A 20,221-nucleotide genomic window follows, 5' to 3' on the forward strand; every position below is an offset into this window, starting at 1 on the left:
TCCATGCAGCTAAATGTGTAGAAGCAGATTTAGTTACATGACAGGCACATGCTACTGTCTCAAAGTGCAGGTCTACTCCTGTACCACCGTCCACTTCAGTATGTCCGAGAGAAAGCCACGTTTCCACCATCTCAGAGGCCGCCATTAGCTGACAAAGCACCCAGGTACAGTAACACATACACCATGAGATTGTGCACGATTGTGTGTGTCTGTCTGGTGCCGCAGCAGCTGAAGGTGTTTAATTTTGTCTTGAATGTCCATAAACCTGCTGCTGCATATGCTAATACTGTCCTCTGATGCTCAGCATGAGCTAAACAACGACAAAGAAATACATATTGTGTCTTTTTTGGTTAATGTTCCCTCTGAATGCTTGATACTATAAAGTGCTTATCTGCTGACGTATCAAAACAAACCACTGTTGAGTCAAACTGCTTCCATTTAAAGTGCTAACTCTGATTAGAAAACATTATTATCCAGTGCTCACTTTATCTTTTTTGAGTTGTGTCAGTGTTTGATGTCATTGTGTGTGTTTCAGATCATGGTTCTTGACGTGTTGGTAATAGGAGGTGGCCCTCATGCCCTGACCCTGGTAAGCTTGCTATCCTGCCCTGACCTTGACCCAATCTCAGACCCTTTGAGGTCTCAGCCCAGCCCAGAAACAGCCAACAGCAAACATTCCATCAGCAAGAAGAAGAAGAAGAGGAGGGCAGCAGCAGGTACAGTATGCTTAGTTTCAAGAAAAAAGCACGATTTGTCATCTGGAATTAAAAATAAACTAGTTTTTCTCAGCTTTTTACCAAAATATTCACAGTGCCACCTTGAGTCTCCTGACACCCCTGGTGATTAGATTATTAAGTTTGTTGCATTCCACAGTATCACCACTAGGTGTCTCAAAGTGCTACACATAGGTGTCCTTTAATCTTGTCAGAGTTTGGGGTTTTGTATCAGATGATTTTAGCTTTTCAGGTCAACATATTGACTTTGAATTTAGAATTTGTCAAGTTTCTCCTTTCTCCAATTTCAATTTCACTTCCAGAACTTCTATGTAAATTACTGAACCAATATGTGCTGTAGGTGATTCAGATGTCTAAAACAAGCCTTACAAAGTGAGTGAATTAATTTTTCTGTTTGTTGTTTATGCTTTGCTTCTGCAGGCCAGCCGCAGGAGGAACAATTGTCAGAGTCAACAATATCAGAGAGGGTAGTTTGCCCCCTGCTGAATCTCAGAGTGGTAGATACTTATGGACAGTGGGCAACTCTGTGGGAGAGCCAGTTTACAGCGCTGAACATCCCTCACCTGCGCTCACATACACTGGTGCACACAGACCCTCTCAATAAGGTATGAGCACAATCAACTTCCCCTGAGGAAAGTGCAGTTATAAATGTCAATATTCATGTGTGAATCTTTCTATTTACAGAAAGCCCTTCAGGAGTTTGTTTTGAAGAACGAGCGGTCAGCAGAGCTTTATAGTCTTCCAGACCAGCTGTACATTCTGGATGAAAACGCATTCTTCAATGACATGCGGCTTGGTAAGAAGGAAAAGAAACGACTCAACATCACTTCGACACTGAAGAAGAGCTTGGCCTTCAGTCTGCCAGGAACTAAACTGAGTGTGGATTTCTTTAAGGAGCAGGTTGGACTTGCTTGGAGTGTGTGTGTGTTCAGTATAACACTGAGAAAAAACAGATCTCCAAACAGATTTTGTTCATATTCATGAAAGGATAAGGAATGAACATCATTGTTTAAGCGGCATGAGCACCAAAAACCTGAGCAGGGCTGTTCCCTGAGTTAGTGTATCTGAACATGCAGGTGGAGAGGTACGAGCTGGACAAAGTGCTAGTTAAAGGAACAGTGGAGCGCATCATCCCTGTGACTGAGTACGTAGAGGTGGAAACAGAGTCTGAGGTCACCGAGAGGAAGGTGAGGAAGAGGGTGAAATATTTCCAAGTCCAACTTCAAGAAGGCGACGTCCTAAAAGCCCGCCAGGTTGTCATGGCAACAGGTCCAACCCGTGCCCAGATGGCAAACATCCCATCATGGGTGAAAAACATCAGCGAGAGCTACCCAGAGGAGCGTTTGCAACACACAGTTCACCTCATGCACCAACTGCCAAACTACAAGCAAAAACTCAGACAGACACATAATCAGACACATAAAGAGACCTCCCCCCCTCAAGGTAAGTAAGGTTTTTGATTTGATCATGAGCTAAAATGTCTTCCTCTCAGTGGCTGTTATCACCCTCTATGCTTATGTGTGTTTAGGCCTGTATGCTGTGTGTGAGGCAGGTCAAAGAGTAATGGTAGTTGGTGGAGGTCTGACCAGCGCTCATGTCATCTCAATTGCCCTGCAGCAAGGTGCCAGTCATGTGACGTGGGTCATGAGGAAGCACCTCCAGGTTTTGCAGTGACTTTATATGAAACATGTTGACCAACCATACAAAATTATAATCACCCTCACCTTGCTTTCTACAGCTGAAACAGTTTGATGTGGGAGACGTGGAGAGCCTGGTGGGTCGTTACTCCCATGTGGAGCATGGCATCAAAATGGACGGCCAAGCTTACCTACGGCAGTTCTACAATGAGCGGAGTCTCCACAAACGACTAGCAATGATTCGCCAGGCAAGGAAAGGAGGGGCTGTCACCCCGGAGGCCTACATTCTACTACAACCTTTCATACTCAGTGGACAGGTGGATGTGAAGACATATTGTCAGGTAATGATGACCCTGACCCTTACACAACACCAAGGCAAACGTTGCTCATCTCAGCCATTTTCTTGACTATCATCATCAACACTCTCACCTTGGCCCGAGAGCTCCAGTTGATACACAAAACAATACATTATATGCATTAGTAGAATGCACTTTCATGCAGTTGTATATCTTTTTAAAATCCTCCTTGGTTAAGACACAAAAACTACCTGTAGGTCTAGAAAATGTGGGCCTCATCCCTTCTACTCACAGTGTTAAACTGAGTATTTTTATCTTTACAGCAGTTAGAAGTTCCTCCTGAGCTAAAACAGACTATATAATACCTCTTAAAGCATCATTTTAGGAACTACAATAAAAAAGTCATTCTCAATTCCTGCAGTGCGGACGGACACAAAGAAGGTACTTCCTCCAACATTTAGGCCTGAATGTATATAGTAAAGATCTGAGTGCAGAAAAAGATAGCTTACAGTAGAGAAGTGTTAGATGAGGTGAAATATAAAAAGCCCCTTCTGCTTTCTGTTTCATGCTCTCTGTGCGTATGTCACGTATTTCTGTGAGATCAGGTTGTCTCGTGTAGATAAGCACTGAACAGACCAGGTTAACATTTATTTACATCTTAAGTCCTAGACAAACGTGAGGTTTTTTCTAGATGTATTTCAAATCTGAGGGGTCATAATATAATGTGAGGGGAGGGGAGGAGAGTCAAATTGAATCTCATTGACTGTGTAGGTGAGTGAAGCTAGCTGGTGCTACAGGACCCAGGCCTGGAGACTCTCTCTTAGCAGTGGGGACCACTGGACAGGGGATAGGATTTGGCTCGCCACTGGCTGCAAACTTGATGTTAAAGAGGACCCGTTGCTTTCTGAAGTGATGACAGAGTTCCCAATTCAGGTGGGTTAAACTGACAAAAATTAATGTATAAAACATACAAGGAAAGAAGGAAAAAGCATTTTTAACATTATTTTTATGAGGTGACTTGAACCAGGAAGTAATAGATGAACTAAATGTGCTGTTTGTCCACTATAAAGGTTATAGATGGATGGCCGTGCATATCAGAGAGCTTACAGTGGACAGGCGGGTGCCCGCTCTACCTGATGGGACAGTACACCGCCCTACAGGTTAGAAAGAAGTGGTTGTATGTGCCAGTAACAACGTGCAAAAAAGCTGTACATTACAGACCCTTCTTACGTGACTGTCTCACACAGGTGGGACCTCATGCAGTGAACCTAGCAGGTGGACAGGCTGCCAGCATGCGCATTGCAAAGGACATCATGCAGCATCATCAACAGGACATTGAACAGGCTTCTGAAGTCAGCGCAGAGACATCAAAAACAGAAGAATATATTCAACAGATGAGAGGACTGCTGTGGCTTTAATATTAACTGAGGTGTGAGTCAGATGTTTAGATTTTTTAGTGATGTAAAGTCTGATTATAAAATGCTCTGTTGTGGTGAGACGACGCAGGCCTGCTTCATCCTACCCTGGGATTAAAACATGCACAATGAAGCAGACATTAAGTGTCCTTGTCGTGCCTGGTGAGTTCCATCCATCCATCATCCATTTAACCCGCTTCGTCCTGCAGTGCAGGGTCACAAGGGGGCTGGAGCCTGTCCCAGCTTGCCTTGTGAGTTCAGCTATGGAAATATTTTGTGACATAAACATCTTTTGGGGTTATTTTGTGTATCCGGTCTCTGTATGGTTGCTTAGTGTCTTTATAATGCTTCTGTGTCTGTCTGCATTTATCTGAATTAAGTTACTGATGGGATGTTGTTCATCTGAGTCACCTGTGGCACCTGTTCATAGCAACCAGCCACTGTTAGTGGAAAATATTAGCCACGCCCCCCTGTCTGACTTCCGCCTTCTAGTCTTACCTGAGAAGCTGAAGGAGCCGCGGGTACAACAATAAACACCTAAAGACAGTGAGAGCAGATTCCTGGTATATTTACAGGTAGGTGCGTGTACCTGGAAATAAAAGTTTCTGCAGAAATGTCTGCAGCTTGTAAAAAAAACAGTTTGCTTTTATGTTTCTACTAAGAAATGCCTCTATATCGTGAAACACGTAGACAATAGTCTATATTGTGTTCATTTTATTTGACAGTGACTATACGGAAGTGGATAGCGGCGAACAGCCAATCAGAAGCTTCGTCAATATCTGTTTGTCAGTGTATGATCAATACACGCAGGGCAGTGCGGGGAGAAAACCCCGCTGATCGTCATCAGCAGCTGACGATCAGCTGATCCGATCAGCTGACCGCTGATCAGCTGATTCACTCGTTTGTTTGGCAGCAGTGGCAGAACAACTAAGAGTCTGAGACCCTCCGTTCACCAAAAAAAAAAGCATTTTGAAATCTGGGAAAACACCGTGATTGCGAGAGGTTTCCGGTGCATTGGTCAGGTGATGGTGCATTGAAATGTCCTTCAGTTTGAGTTGTGTTGACATTGAAAAAGCTACAACAAGTTTGAGTTGCTTCTACACCTCTAATTCCAGAAATAAAACAGTGTTATGTAACTGAAGTGAAACTTCTGGTCAGAGTGTTTCCTGCCATTCACCCATGACTGCATGCTGGGAAACTGGGTTCACTGACTGAGGACAGATTTAGATGAACAGATGAAAGTGCATCACCAGATCAGCTTAACTGACCTATGGCCCACTCAATGGTGCTCATGTGTAAATATAATATGTATTTTGTCTATAAATATTTAGTTATCTTTTTAGTAAACACTAAGGTACACTTTGTGTTTTTGTGAATCCTCTCCCAGCACAATGAAAGTGAGGAGGGTGGAGAAGACGGTGCTGAGTGTGGAGCAGGCAGAAGGAGTTGGTGCTCGTGTCCGCAGGAGCATCGGCAGAAAGGAGGTTGCTACCCTAACATGCCAATTCATCATGTTAGAATAAATACATGTACTTATATGTTACATGTTTTATTTCACAGCTGAGGAACCTGGATCCTTTCCTGATGCTGGACGAGTTCAGAGTGAGCAAGCCAGCAGGTTTTCCAGATCATCCTCACAGAGGATTCGAGACGGTAAGAAGAGACTGAGAGCATATGTTCAGCTTCTCTTTATCTAAAAAAAAGTTGCACAGTTTAATAATTCCTATTTTCGGCCACTAGGTGGTGACAGCTGGACAGTATGTGGAAAGAAAGCCCCTATGCCTTTACATAGTGCATGCCAATGGAGGTGGAAGAAATCTTACCTAAAGCTGCATATATTATAGATTTACTATGTGCTGGAAGTGTTATATGAGCTGACCTTTAGTCCAGCAAGGTTTGCATGAAACTCTTAATTCAAAAATCCCCTCTTTTGAAAAAGAGGAACTTCCCTGCAGCTTGTGGTGCGCTGTTGTGGAATCATGAAATCAGTAATTTCAATAACAAAAATATTCTTCCCAGGTTACAGCTTCTAAATGTGGGAATTTTGCAGTCCTATAAATTCTTAGAAAATGGACATACTTTAGTATTAACAGTTCTACCACATCCACTTTGCTGGATGTGGGATGGACTTAAAGTCTGAACTAAAAAAAAAAAAAAAAAAAATCCAGACGTTGTCCTTAGATTGCCAGACCCAAGTGTATTTGATTTGGCAGATGCAACTTAAATCTCCCGGTGTGGTTGGACAGGCACAGGCTTCACTCCCAGCATGCCTTTCAGCAGGTGTGTTTGCTCGCGCTCGCATGGGTTTTGAAACCACACAGCTGTGGAGACAGATCGCATGCAGCTCCCTGCAGGGGCCTGAACTTTCCTCCCTCACACAGATGTTCACCTTTGTATCCTGTGACCCTACACACTGCTCCTCTCTTCCTGTCCAGTCTGATCACTGGGGGGAATGAAGCCAGCGCACATGTGGATCTTACTGTTGTGTGGAAGCGCCTTAGTTGAAATATGAATTACTAATAAAGAGTTTCCAAAAAATGTTTAATAAAGAAACATACTTAACCTAATGTATAAACTGATTTAGAGCTACTCTTGTTCTGTGTGTCTTTTAGGTTACATATGTTTTAGAGGGGGTCACAGCTCATGAAGACTTCTGTGGCCATTCAGGACAACTTAAACCTGGAGATCTGCAAGTATGACCACAATTTTATTTAAGAACTGAATACTTAGACTCTTTCCTGCTGAGGGCTAGAAGGCTTGTAGTCAAACATGACCGCCCATCCATCTTGCCTTCTATAAGCTGTGGCCCTCTGAGGGGTATGTGTGAGGTCTGGTAACAGTGCTCGTATTCCTGTTAAATGAAAGGGTTCAATTTTCTTCTGTTTCAATTACTAGTTTCACATTTGTTAACGGGGTAATTAACATGAATCAGTGCTGTTAATGTGAATGAAGCAAGAATCCCCACAAACATTACATATGCATTATAATGCTGTGCACTCACAATAATTGGATATTATACCCTGTGGGTTGTTTCCTGTGCTGTTAAAGTAGTAAAGTTACATCCACACCACACACACACACACACACACACACACACAGCTGACTCAGCTTTAATCTGCAGCAGAGGTTCAGTCAGTTCAGCCAAAATTTGTTCAAACCCACTATGTGCACCCTCTGTAAGCCCAGACGTCTTGTGGGAGAAGATGAAACACTGTCTCAGATTAAAGTGGGACTGTATTAAAAACAAAAACAAAATGGATGGAGGCATCTGAGAAAATGTTCATTTTTGGCCAGAAAGAAAGAATTTCAACATGATTTGTGATTGAAATCATTTAGCAGCTTGTCTCCAAGTTAAGCTGCATATTTATTGTACCACTTTAGATATTTAAAATGAAATTTTGTTTTCTACAATATTCTGGATTGATCCAGGAGACAGCAATGGATAGAATCCCAACAGCATGATCAACAGTCACAATTGAATTATCCACAATGTTGAATCACTCCCTGAATCCATCTCCTCTCCCTTATTCTCATCTTTAAACAGATATTTTTCCTCAAATTAAGACACAAAATTTGAGCTACAACATGCAGCATGATACACATAAAACAGCCAACAAACAGGTCAGCAGATCAGCAGATAAATAAATGAATTAAAAATCAAACAAATAATCAAAATTACCACAAAAGCTCTGTTAGGAACAATTTTGCTTGCACAAAATTTCATCATTCTGTAACCACCAGCGGTCACGGGAGTCCTTTCTTGTGCCAAGATTCATTTTTAATAAAATCCCCCGAGAGTCTGAAATCTAAGACAAACACAAAGATGAACCTTTTTTAACACATGTCTTCTTGTGCACCAGTGGATGACGGCCGGGCGGGGGGTGGTCCACGCTGAGATGCCCGTGTCGGAGGAGCCTGTGGTGGGCTTACAGCTGTGGGTGAACCTGCCTAGGCGAGACAAGATGGTGGAACCAGCATACCAGGAGCTCAAAGGCTCAGAGATCCCCAAACCCAGTCAGAGAGGAGTTACAGTGTCTGTGATATCTGGAGAAGCTTTAGGAGCCAAGGTGCGTGTCTGTTTTTGGCACGTGTGTGTATCTAGGCAGCTTAATTTTCACTGTGCTGTGGACTGCTGATCACATGATGATTGCTCATTTCTGGGTGCTTAAATCAAAACGGGAAAAACCCACAAACAGTGACATAAACACCGCAGGCACTTGTGTGTGTGTGTGAGAGAGAGAGAGGGAATGCCTGTTTGACCAGATAAGTGTGAGGAGTGTCTGTCTGGAAAGAGGAAACTGTAAATGAGGAGCAGATTGTCTCAGCCTGTGAGGGATGACTTGGCGGTGCTGTGGTGTGTGTTTTTTGTGACTGTTTAAGGAAGTGAGAACTGATGATAAACTGAGGCCACATCTGAGAGTGAAGGTGGATTCTTGGGATTTGATTAGAGCACAGGTTGTTGAGCATCCATGGGAGGACTATGATGAGATTAATGGCCATGCAAAGTATTGACTAAGTTGAAACTCAGGTTTGAATTAGTTTAAGGTCTGTTCTCTGGGATAAAGTTTTGATGCAATGTCAGTGTAAGAGGTGGGGGAAGGCACCGTGTCAACAAGGGCCCTTATAAAGATATAAGTACAAACATGTGTGTCTGTGTGTATTGCAAAGAGCAAGGTCACTGCCGGGCAAGAGACAAGGCCAGCATCAAAACATCTGTTTCTCTTTATTTATTGTGTTTATACAGTACAAGGTTCATCATTTTGGGCCTATTACAGATAACTTCTGTGAAGTCACACAGATTTAACACCAAGTCAGATATTTCCTGACTCTTTCAATCACACTTTAAGGAGGTCGTTGATCACGTTTCCTGAGGGAAATATGTAACTCTGAAGCTGCTCTTGTGTGATTGTGGTGTAAAGTATTATTAGAGGTATTAGAGGTGGTGCGACACAATTTGCCCTGAGCGCACAGATATCATGCACATGTGTTATTTTACAGTAGTAGTAGTAAATGCCTGTGTGGAGATGAAGGCAGGACATTGGTGTTTTTTTGGAGACTTCACACATCCATTCAAATGAATACATTGGTACACAAGCAGTAAAGCAAAATTATGTGTTATATATGGGTACAAATAAAATTTCAAATTTGAATGTCCAAGATCCACCAAACTCCAAATGTGGACGTTTGTTGGCCTTGGCCTGTTGGTATGGTCTTCTGACCATTAACGTGAGACTGGGTTTTGCAACAGGATGTCTGCAGCTTACAGTATGTTTCCAGAGCATGACTTACCTCTTAGAAAATATTTTATTGCCTTTTTCGGTGATATAATTTATCACTTTTAAATCCAGATTGAGCAGCAGTGGCTCAGTGCAGGGTAGAGCAGGGTTGTCCAATAATCGGAGGGTTGGCGGTTCGATCCCAGCTCTGCCTTAGTCATTGTTGTGTGTCCTTGGGCAAGGCACTTTAGTCCAGTGCACTCACTGGTGTATGAATGTGTATAAGTGAATCGGCAGTGGTCGGAGAGGCCGTAGGTGCACCTTGGCAACCACGTCTCCGTCAGTCTCCCCCTGGAGAGCTGTGGCTACATCTGTAGTTTACCACTGCCACTGTGTGAATGTGGTGTGAATGAATAATCTGTAAAGCATCTTTGAGTGTCCTAGTAAAGCGCTATATATGTTCAATGTATTGTTATTATTATTATCAGATAACAAACTCATCAGCATTGAGAACAGCAGCATAGATGGCTCTGAAATGACCAGTCACTGGCGCCACTCTACAATATTTGCAGAATGTTTTCTATTTTTTTAGAAAATATCAAAAGCTTGTGGTTTAACTGTGTGTGCATGCATATTCTTACTCTGTTTTCTTCTTCTGTTTAGTCTAAGGTCTTCACAAGGACACCAACTTTGTACCTGGACTTCAAACTTCAGCCTGGGGCCGTGCACGTACAGCCAGTCCACACAGGTAAGACAACAACACTGATTGTGTTTCTGTGTAGTCAGTTAGGAAAGATTACATACACAGAAACATTGTGTTTGCTTGAAGACTGACAGCTTCCACTTCCCGTTACTGGAGCCGTACATGTATCCTGACGTGTCCTTAGCATTTACCACAGACCTCACTGAATATTGAATTGTCTCGTTGTGGCAGGAAACAGAACAGTGAGTGATCCTTGAGAACAAAACGTGGAAATAAAAAGCAGAACAATAACCCCGGATAAATGAGGCCTTCAGTGTAAGATGATGTAGCTAGCATATAGTGATATTTAAAGTAAGTTAGCACACACAGTGGTTGAGTTGGTTTTACATGGCATTTTATACATATTAAATGCATTGCTGTACCTTCAAATTGTCCCTTTATTACTGTGACTGCTACTTTATGATCCTCCTTTTGCTATTTTTTAGTATCTACCATTACAGGACTATAGCCATGTAGCTCTGCGATTCAGTAGATTTAGAAAATCAACCATAGACTGTAAATAAAGATGGATAAATCCTTTATGTCAAATATAACACATTTAAAGCCACCATCTAGTGTCCAACTGAGGAACTGCAAGTCCATTAATACAACAATATAATAATTTTGCATGAGTTCATAGTGATGAAGGCACAGAGCCATCACCAAACATATGTTTTTCTGTCTTTAAAGTGAGTTTTTGGTTAGGGTTAGGTTGCTACTAGACCTGTCCCTGTTTGTTTACACTCTAATTGCATTTTTACCTTTGAACAATCTTAACAAGTCAGTGTGTTCTGAGGTTTGTTTTTCTGAGGTGTATGTTATTTTAGGGAAGATAACTTTAGTTTGGTTACAAACATTTCTTTGTCTAATAGGATGGACTGCTTTCATCTATACACTGTCGGGATCCATTCATGTCGGTAAGTTTCGTCTGGTTGATGGCTTGTTACATTAAACGTTTTGTATTGTCAACACTTCACTTGAGACGGGGAAGAAACCTCCAATACAAACAGCCTTTGGTGGACTGTGCGCTCCCTGGCTTCCTTTCTTGCTGGTGCCATATTTATGTTACAAATATGTGTGTGATCTCAGTCCAATTCAGTATTCAGCCAAAAGAACCATGTGTTCCACTTTAAAGACGATGGATTCATACGGTCACTGAGCTATGATCTGTTCAGCCTTCAGAGGAAACCATCTGCATTCTACTGAGCGTCCCTCAAAGTATTATTGAGTAACTGTGAAGGAAATGTGACACTCTGCAACACTGAGCTTATGCTGCTTTCTACCTTGAACAGCGTGGTGTGTTCAGGGAGTTCCCCTCGCATGAGAACAAACCCTTTCTGACAGTGAACTCATTTTCAGAGGATTTGTTGGTTTGTTGAAACTTGTTGTTTTAAGTCAGAAATTCCCCTTTTATAATTCCATCCCATAAAATCTCATTATGATTTGATTTTTATCCATCATTGCACTGCAGGACTCTAAGGCCGGTTGTAATAATTCCTGGCAGTTTTAATGACACGACAGGATGAAATTAGCTGCTGAGATTAAAGTAGGCTTTTGAATCTATAGTCTCCGACTCTACATGTAGTCAGGCCAAATCAGGACCAGCTGGATTTGATTGAATTATTCCAGCACAAGTGGAATCACCTGGCTGGCTCTCTCCACATTTATTCTTAATAAGTGTTGCAGCTTTTGTGGGATCCTGAAATGATTTCTTTGATGCCCATTTTCACTAATGAAGGCTGTGTTTCATCAGGCACCATCTTCATCATCCAAACAACAGAGCAGGTTTTATTTTACTTTCCCCATTCCCCTCTTACTCCCAAAAGTGAAAGATATTCCAAATGTTTTTTAAAGAAATATCCCACCACAAATCAAAGCATTCATTTTAAATTACATGTTTATTGTGGACATGACTTCAGCAGCAGTGCTGTTATTCCAGAACTGAGAGACGGTCATTGGAATAAGTAGGAACAGAATAATGATTAGATGACAGACGTGTTGGAAACCAAAGAACATCATTTACAATGCTTTATTATGTTTGACCTAATCTTTGTTTGTCTCTAAAAATAATGGGAGCCTGGGAAATACAGTTGTGGTCTGTCTTAAGAGAGAGCTGAGTCTGTCCATTTGTATTGTAGCCATTATTTGCAGTGCCGGGTGTGCTGTAGCTCCTAATAGTTTTGATTTAACAGTAAAAAGCTCATTAAAACATGCTTATACAGTAGTTATGGCAGCTAAATGATGCAGTGTTGATATCTGCCATCGATTTAAACATCTTCGCCCCCAAGTCGCTCTCAGCAGCTCAGTTTCTAGATGGTCTCCACCGGCCCTGACCTCTTGCAGCTTCCCTCGGTCCATAGGGAGCAATGGATGTACCATTATTGATAACTTTACTGATCCATTAACAGCTGTAACTTTCGTCTCAGGAAACACATTTGCACAATCATTGTACTTGTTAACTTGTTTGTCCCACTCATTGGTATCAGTATTGATGTATTTATTGTAATGTTTAGTTTTTTGTTTTTTGGCCAATAAAGCTGATTCTGAAAGGCTATAGATTTTTTATAAAATGTGTTACAGAATAATAAATATTAGGCTAATTGAAACCATAATAAAGTCAGTTGTCTAAATATCTTTGTTTTCTAGGCCCAGATGAGGAGCAGCAGCAGGTAGAGCCCCATCACACTGTGGTGTTTGGAGATGGAGACAGTGTCAAAGTTGAAAACAAGGTATGAAAATTAGAAGAAAAAAACTTTTTTCTCCCTTATTCTGCATCTTTTTTGGAAATACACATCGCTCAGATTTCTTGTTTGCTTGGATGAATCCATCTCAGCAGAGTCTTTGGTAGGTAATCTGCCTCCATTTGAAGCTCATCCATGTATATCAGCGCCGCCATATTTCAGTAGTGATTTTACTGCCATCATGTTTTCTGTTCCAAGGTTTTAATCTTGTTAGGACAGAGTGTGCCTTCCCAGGTATCCAGTGTGGAATCCCTCAATCCTTTTTTATATCACTGATGTGGACCATTTTAAGCTCTATTGCACAAGTGTTTTTTTCCCTTTATATAAAGATTTTTCGATGCCTTCATCTCTGATTTCCCATGAGAGGCTCCAGTCCATTACTTTGCAAACTGCTGATTTTGAATCCGTATTCTGTCAACACAGGCAAAGATGATTGCAGACCTCTTATTTCCTCCTCAGGGCTCGGAAGTTTCCCATTTTGTGCTGATCGCTGGAGAACCAATCAACGAACCTGTTGTACAACATGGTATATATTCTGTGTTATTCTGTACATGTTGCCAACAACTTACAGAAGACAAAAAAAGCTTCAACTTCATCAATGTCTGTAATTTACTTCTTAATGTGTGTGTGTCTGCCCTTTAGGTCCGTTTGTGATGACCACAGAGGAGGAGATCAGACAGGCTTTCAAGGACTACCAGACTGGTAAAAACGGCTTTGAGAGAGCTCTGAAGTGGAGGTCAAAAATTAGAGACTCTCTGTGAATGCTATGAGGAAACATACTTATAGGAACTAATTGTACTTACATAACAGTTTTGCTGTTTAAAAAGTGTGTATTTATTATAATAGGGATTTGTGCGGTCATGTGGGTGTGGAGGACCTACTATATTTTATTGTATATTACAAATTTTGGGCAAAACATGTTTTTCCACTGCTGCCTTCTTGTAACTTCCTTCTGTGGTTTTAAATAACAGCCAGTAAAAAGTTCAGTGGAACTGCGTGTATGTGGTTTTAAAACTCGGTTATGGGAATGTCCGCTGTTTTGTCAGTCCATCCATGCACCACAAACCCCTCCCTACTTTGACATTGTGGCTCTACAACTACATCATCTTACTTTTGTTGTTGCGTCATTATTATGGCCCTTTAAGGGCACTGTCAGCTCCGCGCACTTCCACATCTCTAGTGCTGCCTTCAGGTGGACACAAGAATTCAAAGAATTGCAGTAAAAGTTCTAGAGCAAAGATGGTAATGGAGAAAATGTAAACATTTTGTGTTATTTGCAGCCTGTTCTCACCAGAAAAAATGCAGCTTTAGGTCAATATTTTAGTCCTTAAAGACAGAACGTGTGTGTGTATTTCTGTGGCTGACTCATCCTAAAGCTTACGGTGTCAAGGGGAACTGGAACCACTTTGGATACCCATCCACCTCCTTATATTATTATATTTATATATATTATTTTCAGTCATTTGTTTAGATGACATCAGATAACATTGTCATATGTTCTGTTAGCAGAAGCGTAACATTATTGACTATATGTAGTTTTATGAGCATGTTTTGGTTATTTTGGTAATTTAGTTTTTTTGATTTACTCTGAAAATATTGAGAATTCATTCCTTTGTATTGAAATAGCAGCAGAGAGACGTCACCTCAGAGACAGATGTAATCTCCGTCCTCTCAACCAAAGTAGAAGGCACATTTTCTCCTAAAACTAACCGTGCACAACTTTTCCACCTGTTTGCACCTTCTGTATTTTTCATTATATCTATTTCCAGCCATCTCTCTCTCTCTCTGTCTCTCTCTCTCTCTCCACTAGCCTCTACTGAGTCTTGCATACATGTAACATAACAGCATACATTCTCAGCAAGACAAAAATGTTGTCATGTATTTTAAAGATGGCTAATTATCTCCTGGTTAAAAAAAAGAACACAATTTCTAATGAAGAAATATTTAACCTACAAGTGTTTTTATTTGGCCTTGTGTTGACTGATTTCTGTTGTTTTCAACAGTCATTTGCATATTATTTGTTTTTTTTTATCAGCATTGGGTGTGTGTGTTCCTGGCAGATTACATCCTGAGTCAAATGGGCCTGGATTGGCGAGTGGGTGGGGTGTCCATTGGACAGGGGTGGTGCTGGCATCTTATATCCCCTCACACGTTACGGAGGTCTGGATCACATTTAAAACACATGTTACAGCTCCAGAAGAAAAGACACTGGTAGGGGGATTTAAAAGGCAGGGGACTCGATCACTTGACAGACGGACATTAAAAAGGGGAACACAGGCAAATAAAAAGGGAGAAAGGACCAGCAGCAGTGGAGGGAACACAAGGGCAGAACAAGCTGCATAAAAGCTTTTTTTTTCAGAATTAGCCTGGATCTTAGAGGAAGTAATTACTGTGTAGCTTCTTTAAAGGTTCATTTTTAAATGGGAAAGTAAGATCTCAAGAAACTGACATGATAGATAGTAACAACTAAAGTTTGATCACAGAGGAGTTTGTGCAGATCATTCAGCTCTACAGGCCCTGAAGTTTCTTAAAGGCCTTTAATTCATTTGGCTAAAGCTGATAAGAAGTCTTTCTTGTGGGGGCTTTCAGAAGCCTGGTTATTTAAAGTGGACACCTTTAAGTTGTGCATCAAAGCTGTAGCAGTGAGAAGTGTGTGTTTTTAAAGCCTCCTTCCCCATTTGGCTTGTGGTTGACTGGGTTGACACTGGTTCACACACTGTGCAGCTTTGAGATCAAGTTAGTGTTGCACATACCTGCACTGAGAGAGCTCTGAGTGTGTGTGTGTGGTCTGGGGGGACTCAGCTGGTCTGGGAAACTGTCAGAGAGGCAGCCAGCTCTGCCGGCAGTAAAAGGAGAAAAGTTCACGCAGCTTCTTCTCAGAAAAGGGGAGTCAGAGTCAGGAGATGGTGATGAAGATGAAACGGACTCTGTGCAGAATTTCTTGCTTGGTGACTCTGGTGGTGGAGCTCAGTTGGATAAATGTGGGCCACAGCATGCACAGGGAAGGAGGAAGTAGGGTAAGTGGTGCATGAAGCTTTTATGTCTTATGTGTAAGAAGCCAGGAATTCATCTGATTTCTCTTGGCTCTGTGTTCTCTTCTGTTCATTATCTCATAAACCTCTCACGTGATCATTTGCTGTCATTTACGGTGTGCAGTAAAACCTAAATTAACACTGATCACGTGCACTGGCATGCTGTTCTTAGAGGAAATGTACCTATCTGCGTCAGAGGCATTATTAAAGCATTTCACGCCTGCTCTTCTCTGGTGGTCACAAATAAATTTTCCTGCCATTCCCCTCCATTATATATGTGACTTTGCTTTCACCCTCTGTTCAAACCTGAAACATCTTCACCTCTCTTTCAATTCCTGCCACCCTTCTCTCAGACACTCTCCCTGTCTGTTTCTCATTAGAGAGTTTATCTGGGAGGAATTGCAGGAGGGAAACTTCCCAGTTGTCGTTTCTTTGATTTAAGTGGAAGCAGTCGGCCAGCTAACCCTGCCCCACCCTCCGTTATGTAACACGCTGAACACATCAGCGGGGCTTAAATCGTTACAATTATATAGAAAAAATGAAGCAAACACTGTAGAGCTCATGACTGTCTTTTCTGCCTCCAGCTGAAGACCTGCCATCTGGTAGAGGGCTTTGCCTTTCCCACCTCAATAATACGACAGGGAAGTTTTAAATTCTAGCTGCACTCCCCACTTGTCTCCTGCTCTGATAGTTTACATCCTTAGCACTTTAAAGTCTATTACATTTCAACAAAAACAAAACAGTATCCAAGTTTGTCATGCTTTCATTTGGTTCTGGTTTGTGTCACTGTGAGAACTTTGCCCCTCTGTGGAAGCATGACATGTGGTTTTATGGTTTTCTCCCACCACTGGATCTGAACTCTGCAATACTCTGTATGGAGAGGTGCCAATCTCTCAGTACACATGTGCATACAATACAGACATGTTTAAGCAGATGGCACTGTAGCCTCCTCTTTAAGTAGGCTACTACACACTGGTGTGTTAATTGTCCCAGCTGCTCTTTGGGTGCATGTCATCCTTTTAGTGTATGAAAATGCTCTTACTCTGGAAGCAGCTCTGTGAGACTTTAGAATAGAATTCAGAAATGTGAAAGTAAGGAGGAAGACTGAGGAAGACGTACAAGTCTGCCGCTGCAGCTGTTGATAATCTCACGCTGGCTAATGGGTCTGACAGAAGGCCAAGTGCTGTGAGGCTCTCAACTCTACAGCACACATAAACTCAATCCAGCCTTAGTTTAAAGCACATGTTTGCACTCCACATCACTGTCTGCTCAGCTGTCATTTTTTGCTACATGTGCTGCAGACAGTGCTGAGAGTGAGGGTTAGAGTGCACTCTGCTGGACAAACTGTGTGATGATGCCATCTTGTCCTGCATTATGCTCTGTAACAACCTTTAATAAAATGTATGTGTGGAAGGCCAATATCAGCTAACACCCAACCCCGATCCCAGCAGGTAATGAAGCAGTGGGAAAGGAAGGTGCGGTCATCCTCCAGCCTGGATGAGCTGCTGAGACTTGCAGACTTTCCTGACTGGAAGCTTTGGAAGTGTCGCCTGAGGCTGCAGCAGCCAGAGCCCCAAACAGAAACCCTGTCCTCTCCACCTTTAGTTGGATCACATCGCTCCACACGCTACGCTGCTGAATCCTACAGCCTGGAAATCCTGAAAGGTCAGATTTAACAGGCAGCACATGTTATCTGCAGGTTCATCTGTGTATATAAACCATGTATTATTTATTTTTTTGCTCTCTTCAGCAATAGATGAAGAGTGGCAGCGGACTCAGTGCATGCCCAGGGAAACATGCATAGATGTGGCCAAGGAGCTGGGCACTGACCCCTCGATGTTCTTCAAGCCTCCCTGTGTATCTGTCCACAGGTTTGTTTACTCAAGCTCACATCTCTGCCTTCATCACCCCAACCTCCCGACTTCATATAGATTTAACCACAGTGTGCGTCTTTTTCACTGTCCTCTGGTGTGACCTGGTTGTCCTCCTGACAGATGCAGTGGCTGCTGTAATCAAGAGGGCGTCACCTGCAGGAACACGACTACTGTATATGTTAATAAAACTGTGAGTAATTACAGCCTTTTTACTGAGAGTTTAATTATTTAAGATTAAGAATACCGGTAGTTTATCTTATTATGTATATAGCTTCTCTTATCTTTTGCTTTCTGTATCTGCCACTGCAAAAATGCAATTTCCCCATTGTGGGACTATTAAAGGTATTCTTAATGTCAATCTTAATCTTAATTTCTAAAGCAGCAAACACTGATATCTCTGTGTGTGTGTGATTCTTCATTTTAGGTCTTAAGTGTGATTCCATTCAAGTTTGTGCCAGAACCTGTGCTAATTAAAGTAGCAAACCACACAGAGTGTAGGTGCATGGAGCCTGCTATAATACGACGTAATGCTCAACCCCACAGAAGCAGCGGGTGAGTCTCTTTCAAACCTTTTATTTCTCAGCTGAATTTAGTGTGACCTTACCTCTAATCCGTGTGGTGTGATTTCAGCTGCTCTCCAATGGGCCAGCTGTCAGGAGTAGAGGATTCCAGGAGACTTTGTGCCAGTGGATGGATTTGGGATTGTTCAACTGATAGATGCATACCCTACCCATCGACTGCACCAGGTGTGTGTGTGTGTGCGTGTGTGTAAACATATTCCTGACCCTTCAGCTAGCCTCATTATCAGGTTTGTATTTTGTGGTTTCGGGGAATGATGGATGGATTGCCATGAAACCTTTTATGCATACTTACCTGGAGATGACACCTTGATCATAGGAAGTGAATACCTGACACGTAAAATCAATGTCTAATCTTGTCAGTTGTCTCCTATGTGGTGAGGATGACTGCCCTTCAGGATGGTCATCAACCAGGATCTCTGCCATATTTGAATATTTACATCTTACTAAAGTGTCAGCACTCTTGTCACCAAGTCCGTGTGAACCTTAAAGAGACTGACATAGAATAGGATGGACACTGTTGTCCATTTTTTTACTGTTCAATGACACAAAAGGGAAATACCACAAAATGTATGTACCGGTAACTAAGAGCTGTTTCAAGTTGAAGTCCATCCATCCATTTCCTTAAACTCTGTGTCCTGTACAGGGTCAGGCTAACAAACACATCCTTTAAATGTGAGAGGAACTCACTCAAGTTGTGATAAAATGAACTGTGTGACATATAAATGTGTTGTTTTCATCTCTCGCTCAGAGCTTCCTCTCACCGCATGGATGCCAGACTGTGAGATAGATGTGGAACGCTGCGACTGTCTTCCTAGACCTGAACCCACTCTCCAGCAAAGACCCATGCATCGCTGTCAGCTCAACTCATCCATCTGCGCCCACAGGCATCAACGCTTCGATCAAGCCTCATGCAGGTTTGACAAGTCAGGGAAAAACTTTTATATGAACAACCTGTTGTATGTTAAATAATTGAAGAGGTTTTTGTTGCTGTTTTTTTGTATAAGAATTTAACAGCAAAATAAAGATGTAGTTAAAAGGAATCAGTTTTGGGATGATGTAAGCAGCTGCTCAGACGTGCAGCATGAACCAAAAAAACAATTGGTTTCTCAGACTCCTGCTGCCTGAGCTCAGGTTCATACAGTGTGAATCCTGCCAGAGAGGTGAACTCTCTTCTCTGTTCTGTCTAAATCCATCTGTTTTTATGCTTCTATCTGATCACTCTTTTACCCACAGATGCAGATGGCCCAAGTAGAACTCCGCTAGGGAAATAAATGACGACAACCTGCCTGCCAAGGATGTTTGGAAGCAGAGAGGAAAGGCTCATAATTTATTTACAGTCCTATTTATGCTGATCACTTTAACAAATGATGATGATATTAACTCACATGATGTTAAGTGATTTTTTTTAAAAGACATGAATATGTTTCAATCAATGTGTAAAGTTTATGATTTGTACATTTGTTCTTTGTGCACTGAATATGTAGTTTATAATAAAAGATTATTTTTATAATTTGAACCTGCTATGCATGTTTGGATTACTTCTGATGGACGAGGTTAATGTCTCACATTTATTCCCACTTATTATTAAAAATAATTAAATCCCCTACATGCAGAACTTCTCTTCACTTCAAGTTAGGGCTTCAAAAAAATGTTTTTCAGCCCAATAATCTTCTTTCTTGGATTTTATACAAGCATCCAAAAATAAATTATTCAGCAGCCTTACAAGTTTATTTTTTATATATTAAATTGTTAGAGGTGGCCCTGACAGAAAATATAAGACACAAAGCACCTCTTTTCATCGTCCAACTCATGACAGCTACACCCAATAGGATTTAGAATCACATATTTAGTGGAATGAGAGCACCTGTGGGTGGTGACGGAGTTTCAAAGGATTGCAGCATAAACACACTCACACACTGTGAGTGCCTGTGAGTTCGGAGGCTAAAATTAAGA

At 41.7% G+C, this 20,221-nt stretch overlaps 3 protein-coding genes across 8 annotated transcripts; all 3 read left to right on the forward strand.

Moving 5' to 3' along the window:
* Positions 1 to 4,220, forward strand: LOC114433934 (uncharacterized). Its single transcript, XM_028402751.1, has 10 exons — positions 1 to 164; positions 536 to 716; positions 1,155 to 1,339; positions 1,419 to 1,634; positions 1,811 to 2,177; positions 2,263 to 2,396; positions 2,473 to 2,712; positions 3,439 to 3,600; positions 3,738 to 3,827; positions 3,915 to 4,220. Exons 2-10 carry the CDS (start codon positions 539 to 541, stop codon positions 4,083 to 4,085), a joined length of 1,743 nt encoding a protein of 580 aa, XP_028258552.1. The 5' UTR covers positions 1 to 164; positions 536 to 538; the 3' UTR covers positions 4,086 to 4,220.
* Positions 4,221 to 4,358: 138 nt separating this feature from the next.
* On the forward strand, positions 4,359 to 14,633 carry pir (pirin). 5 transcript variants are annotated; one of them, XM_028402754.1, is made up of 11 exons: positions 4,359 to 4,657; positions 4,808 to 4,893; positions 5,470 to 5,566; positions 5,643 to 5,735; positions 6,695 to 6,775; positions 7,943 to 8,149; positions 9,962 to 10,046; positions 10,913 to 10,957; positions 12,687 to 12,769; positions 13,241 to 13,307; positions 13,424 to 14,633. In XM_028402754.1, the coding sequence occupies exons 3-11, from the start codon at positions 5,474 to 5,476 to the stop codon at positions 13,540 to 13,542; spliced, it is 873 nt and encodes a 290-aa protein (XP_028258555.1). In that variant the 5' UTR covers positions 4,359 to 4,657; positions 4,808 to 4,893; positions 5,470 to 5,473; the 3' UTR covers positions 13,543 to 14,633. The 5 variants fall into 5 exon arrangements, with proteins under 5 accessions (XP_028258555.1, XP_028258556.1, XP_028258557.1 ...); XM_028402756.1 differs by lacking the exons at positions 4,359 to 4,657; positions 4,808 to 4,893 and adding exons at positions 4,993 to 5,104; positions 5,198 to 5,377; XM_028402753.1 differs by lacking the exons at positions 4,359 to 4,657; positions 4,808 to 4,893 and adding exons at positions 4,993 to 5,104; positions 5,198 to 5,367.
* Positions 14,634 to 14,972: 339 nt separating this feature from the next.
* On the forward strand, positions 14,973 to 19,608 carry vegfd (vascular endothelial growth factor D). 2 transcript variants are annotated; one of them, XM_028402247.1, is made up of 8 exons: positions 14,973 to 15,798; positions 17,262 to 17,478; positions 17,564 to 17,684; positions 17,808 to 17,877; positions 18,112 to 18,239; positions 18,318 to 18,433; positions 19,017 to 19,182; positions 19,502 to 19,608. In XM_028402247.1, the coding sequence occupies exons 1-8, from the start codon at positions 15,685 to 15,687 to the stop codon at positions 19,518 to 19,520; spliced, it is 951 nt and encodes a 316-aa protein (XP_028258048.1). In that variant the 5' UTR covers positions 14,973 to 15,684; the 3' UTR covers positions 19,521 to 19,608. The 2 variants fall into 2 exon arrangements, with proteins under 2 accessions (XP_028258048.1, XP_028258049.1); XM_028402248.1 differs by having other exon boundaries at positions 17,265 to 17,478.
* The last annotated feature ends 613 nt before the right edge of the window (positions 19,609 to 20,221 follow it).

The sequence above is a fragment of the Parambassis ranga genome, chromosome 3 (genome assembly GCF_900634625.1).
Source record: "Parambassis ranga chromosome 3, fParRan2.1, whole genome shotgun sequence".
NCBI lineage: Eukaryota > Metazoa > Chordata > Actinopteri > Ambassidae > Parambassis > Parambassis ranga.

What these genes read in the sequence shown, in the direction of transcription:
- pir (XM_028402753.1), top strand. Translation starts at nt 5,318, where the DNA reads ATGAAAGTGCATCACCAGATCAGCTTAACTGACCTATGGCCCACTCAA. An exon ending in GGAGCATCGGCAGAAAGGAG is followed by an intron (nt 5,567 to 5,642) that starts GTTGCTACCCTA and finishes TTTATTTCACAG; the next exon opens with CTGAGGAACCTGGATCCTTT. An exon ending in GAGAAGCTTTAGGAGCCAAG is followed by an intron (nt 8,150 to 9,961) that starts GTGCGTGTCTGT and finishes TCTTCTGTTTAG; the next exon opens with TCTAAGGTCTTCACAAGGAC.
- LOC114433934 (XM_028402751.1), top strand. Translation starts at nt 539, where the DNA reads ATGGTTCTTGACGTGTTGGTAATAGGAGGTGGCCCTCATGCCCTGACC. An exon ending in GAAGAGGAGGGCAGCAGCAG is followed by an intron (nt 717 to 1,154) that starts GTACAGTATGCT and finishes TTGCTTCTGCAG; the next exon opens with GCCAGCCGCAGGAGGAACAA. An exon ending in TGGATTTCTTTAAGGAGCAG is followed by an intron (nt 1,635 to 1,810) that starts GTTGGACTTGCT and finishes CTGAACATGCAG; the next exon opens with GTGGAGAGGTACGAGCTGGA.
- vegfd (XM_028402247.1), top strand. Translation starts at nt 15,685, where the DNA reads ATGGTGATGAAGATGAAACGGACTCTGTGCAGAATTTCTTGCTTGGTG. An exon ending in CTGTATATGTTAATAAAACT is followed by an intron (nt 17,878 to 18,111) that starts GTGAGTAATTAC and finishes TCTTCATTTTAG; the next exon opens with GTCTTAAGTGTGATTCCATT. An exon ending in CTACCCATCGACTGCACCAG is followed by an intron (nt 18,434 to 19,016) that starts GTGTGTGTGTGT and finishes TCTCTCGCTCAG; the next exon opens with AGCTTCCTCTCACCGCATGG.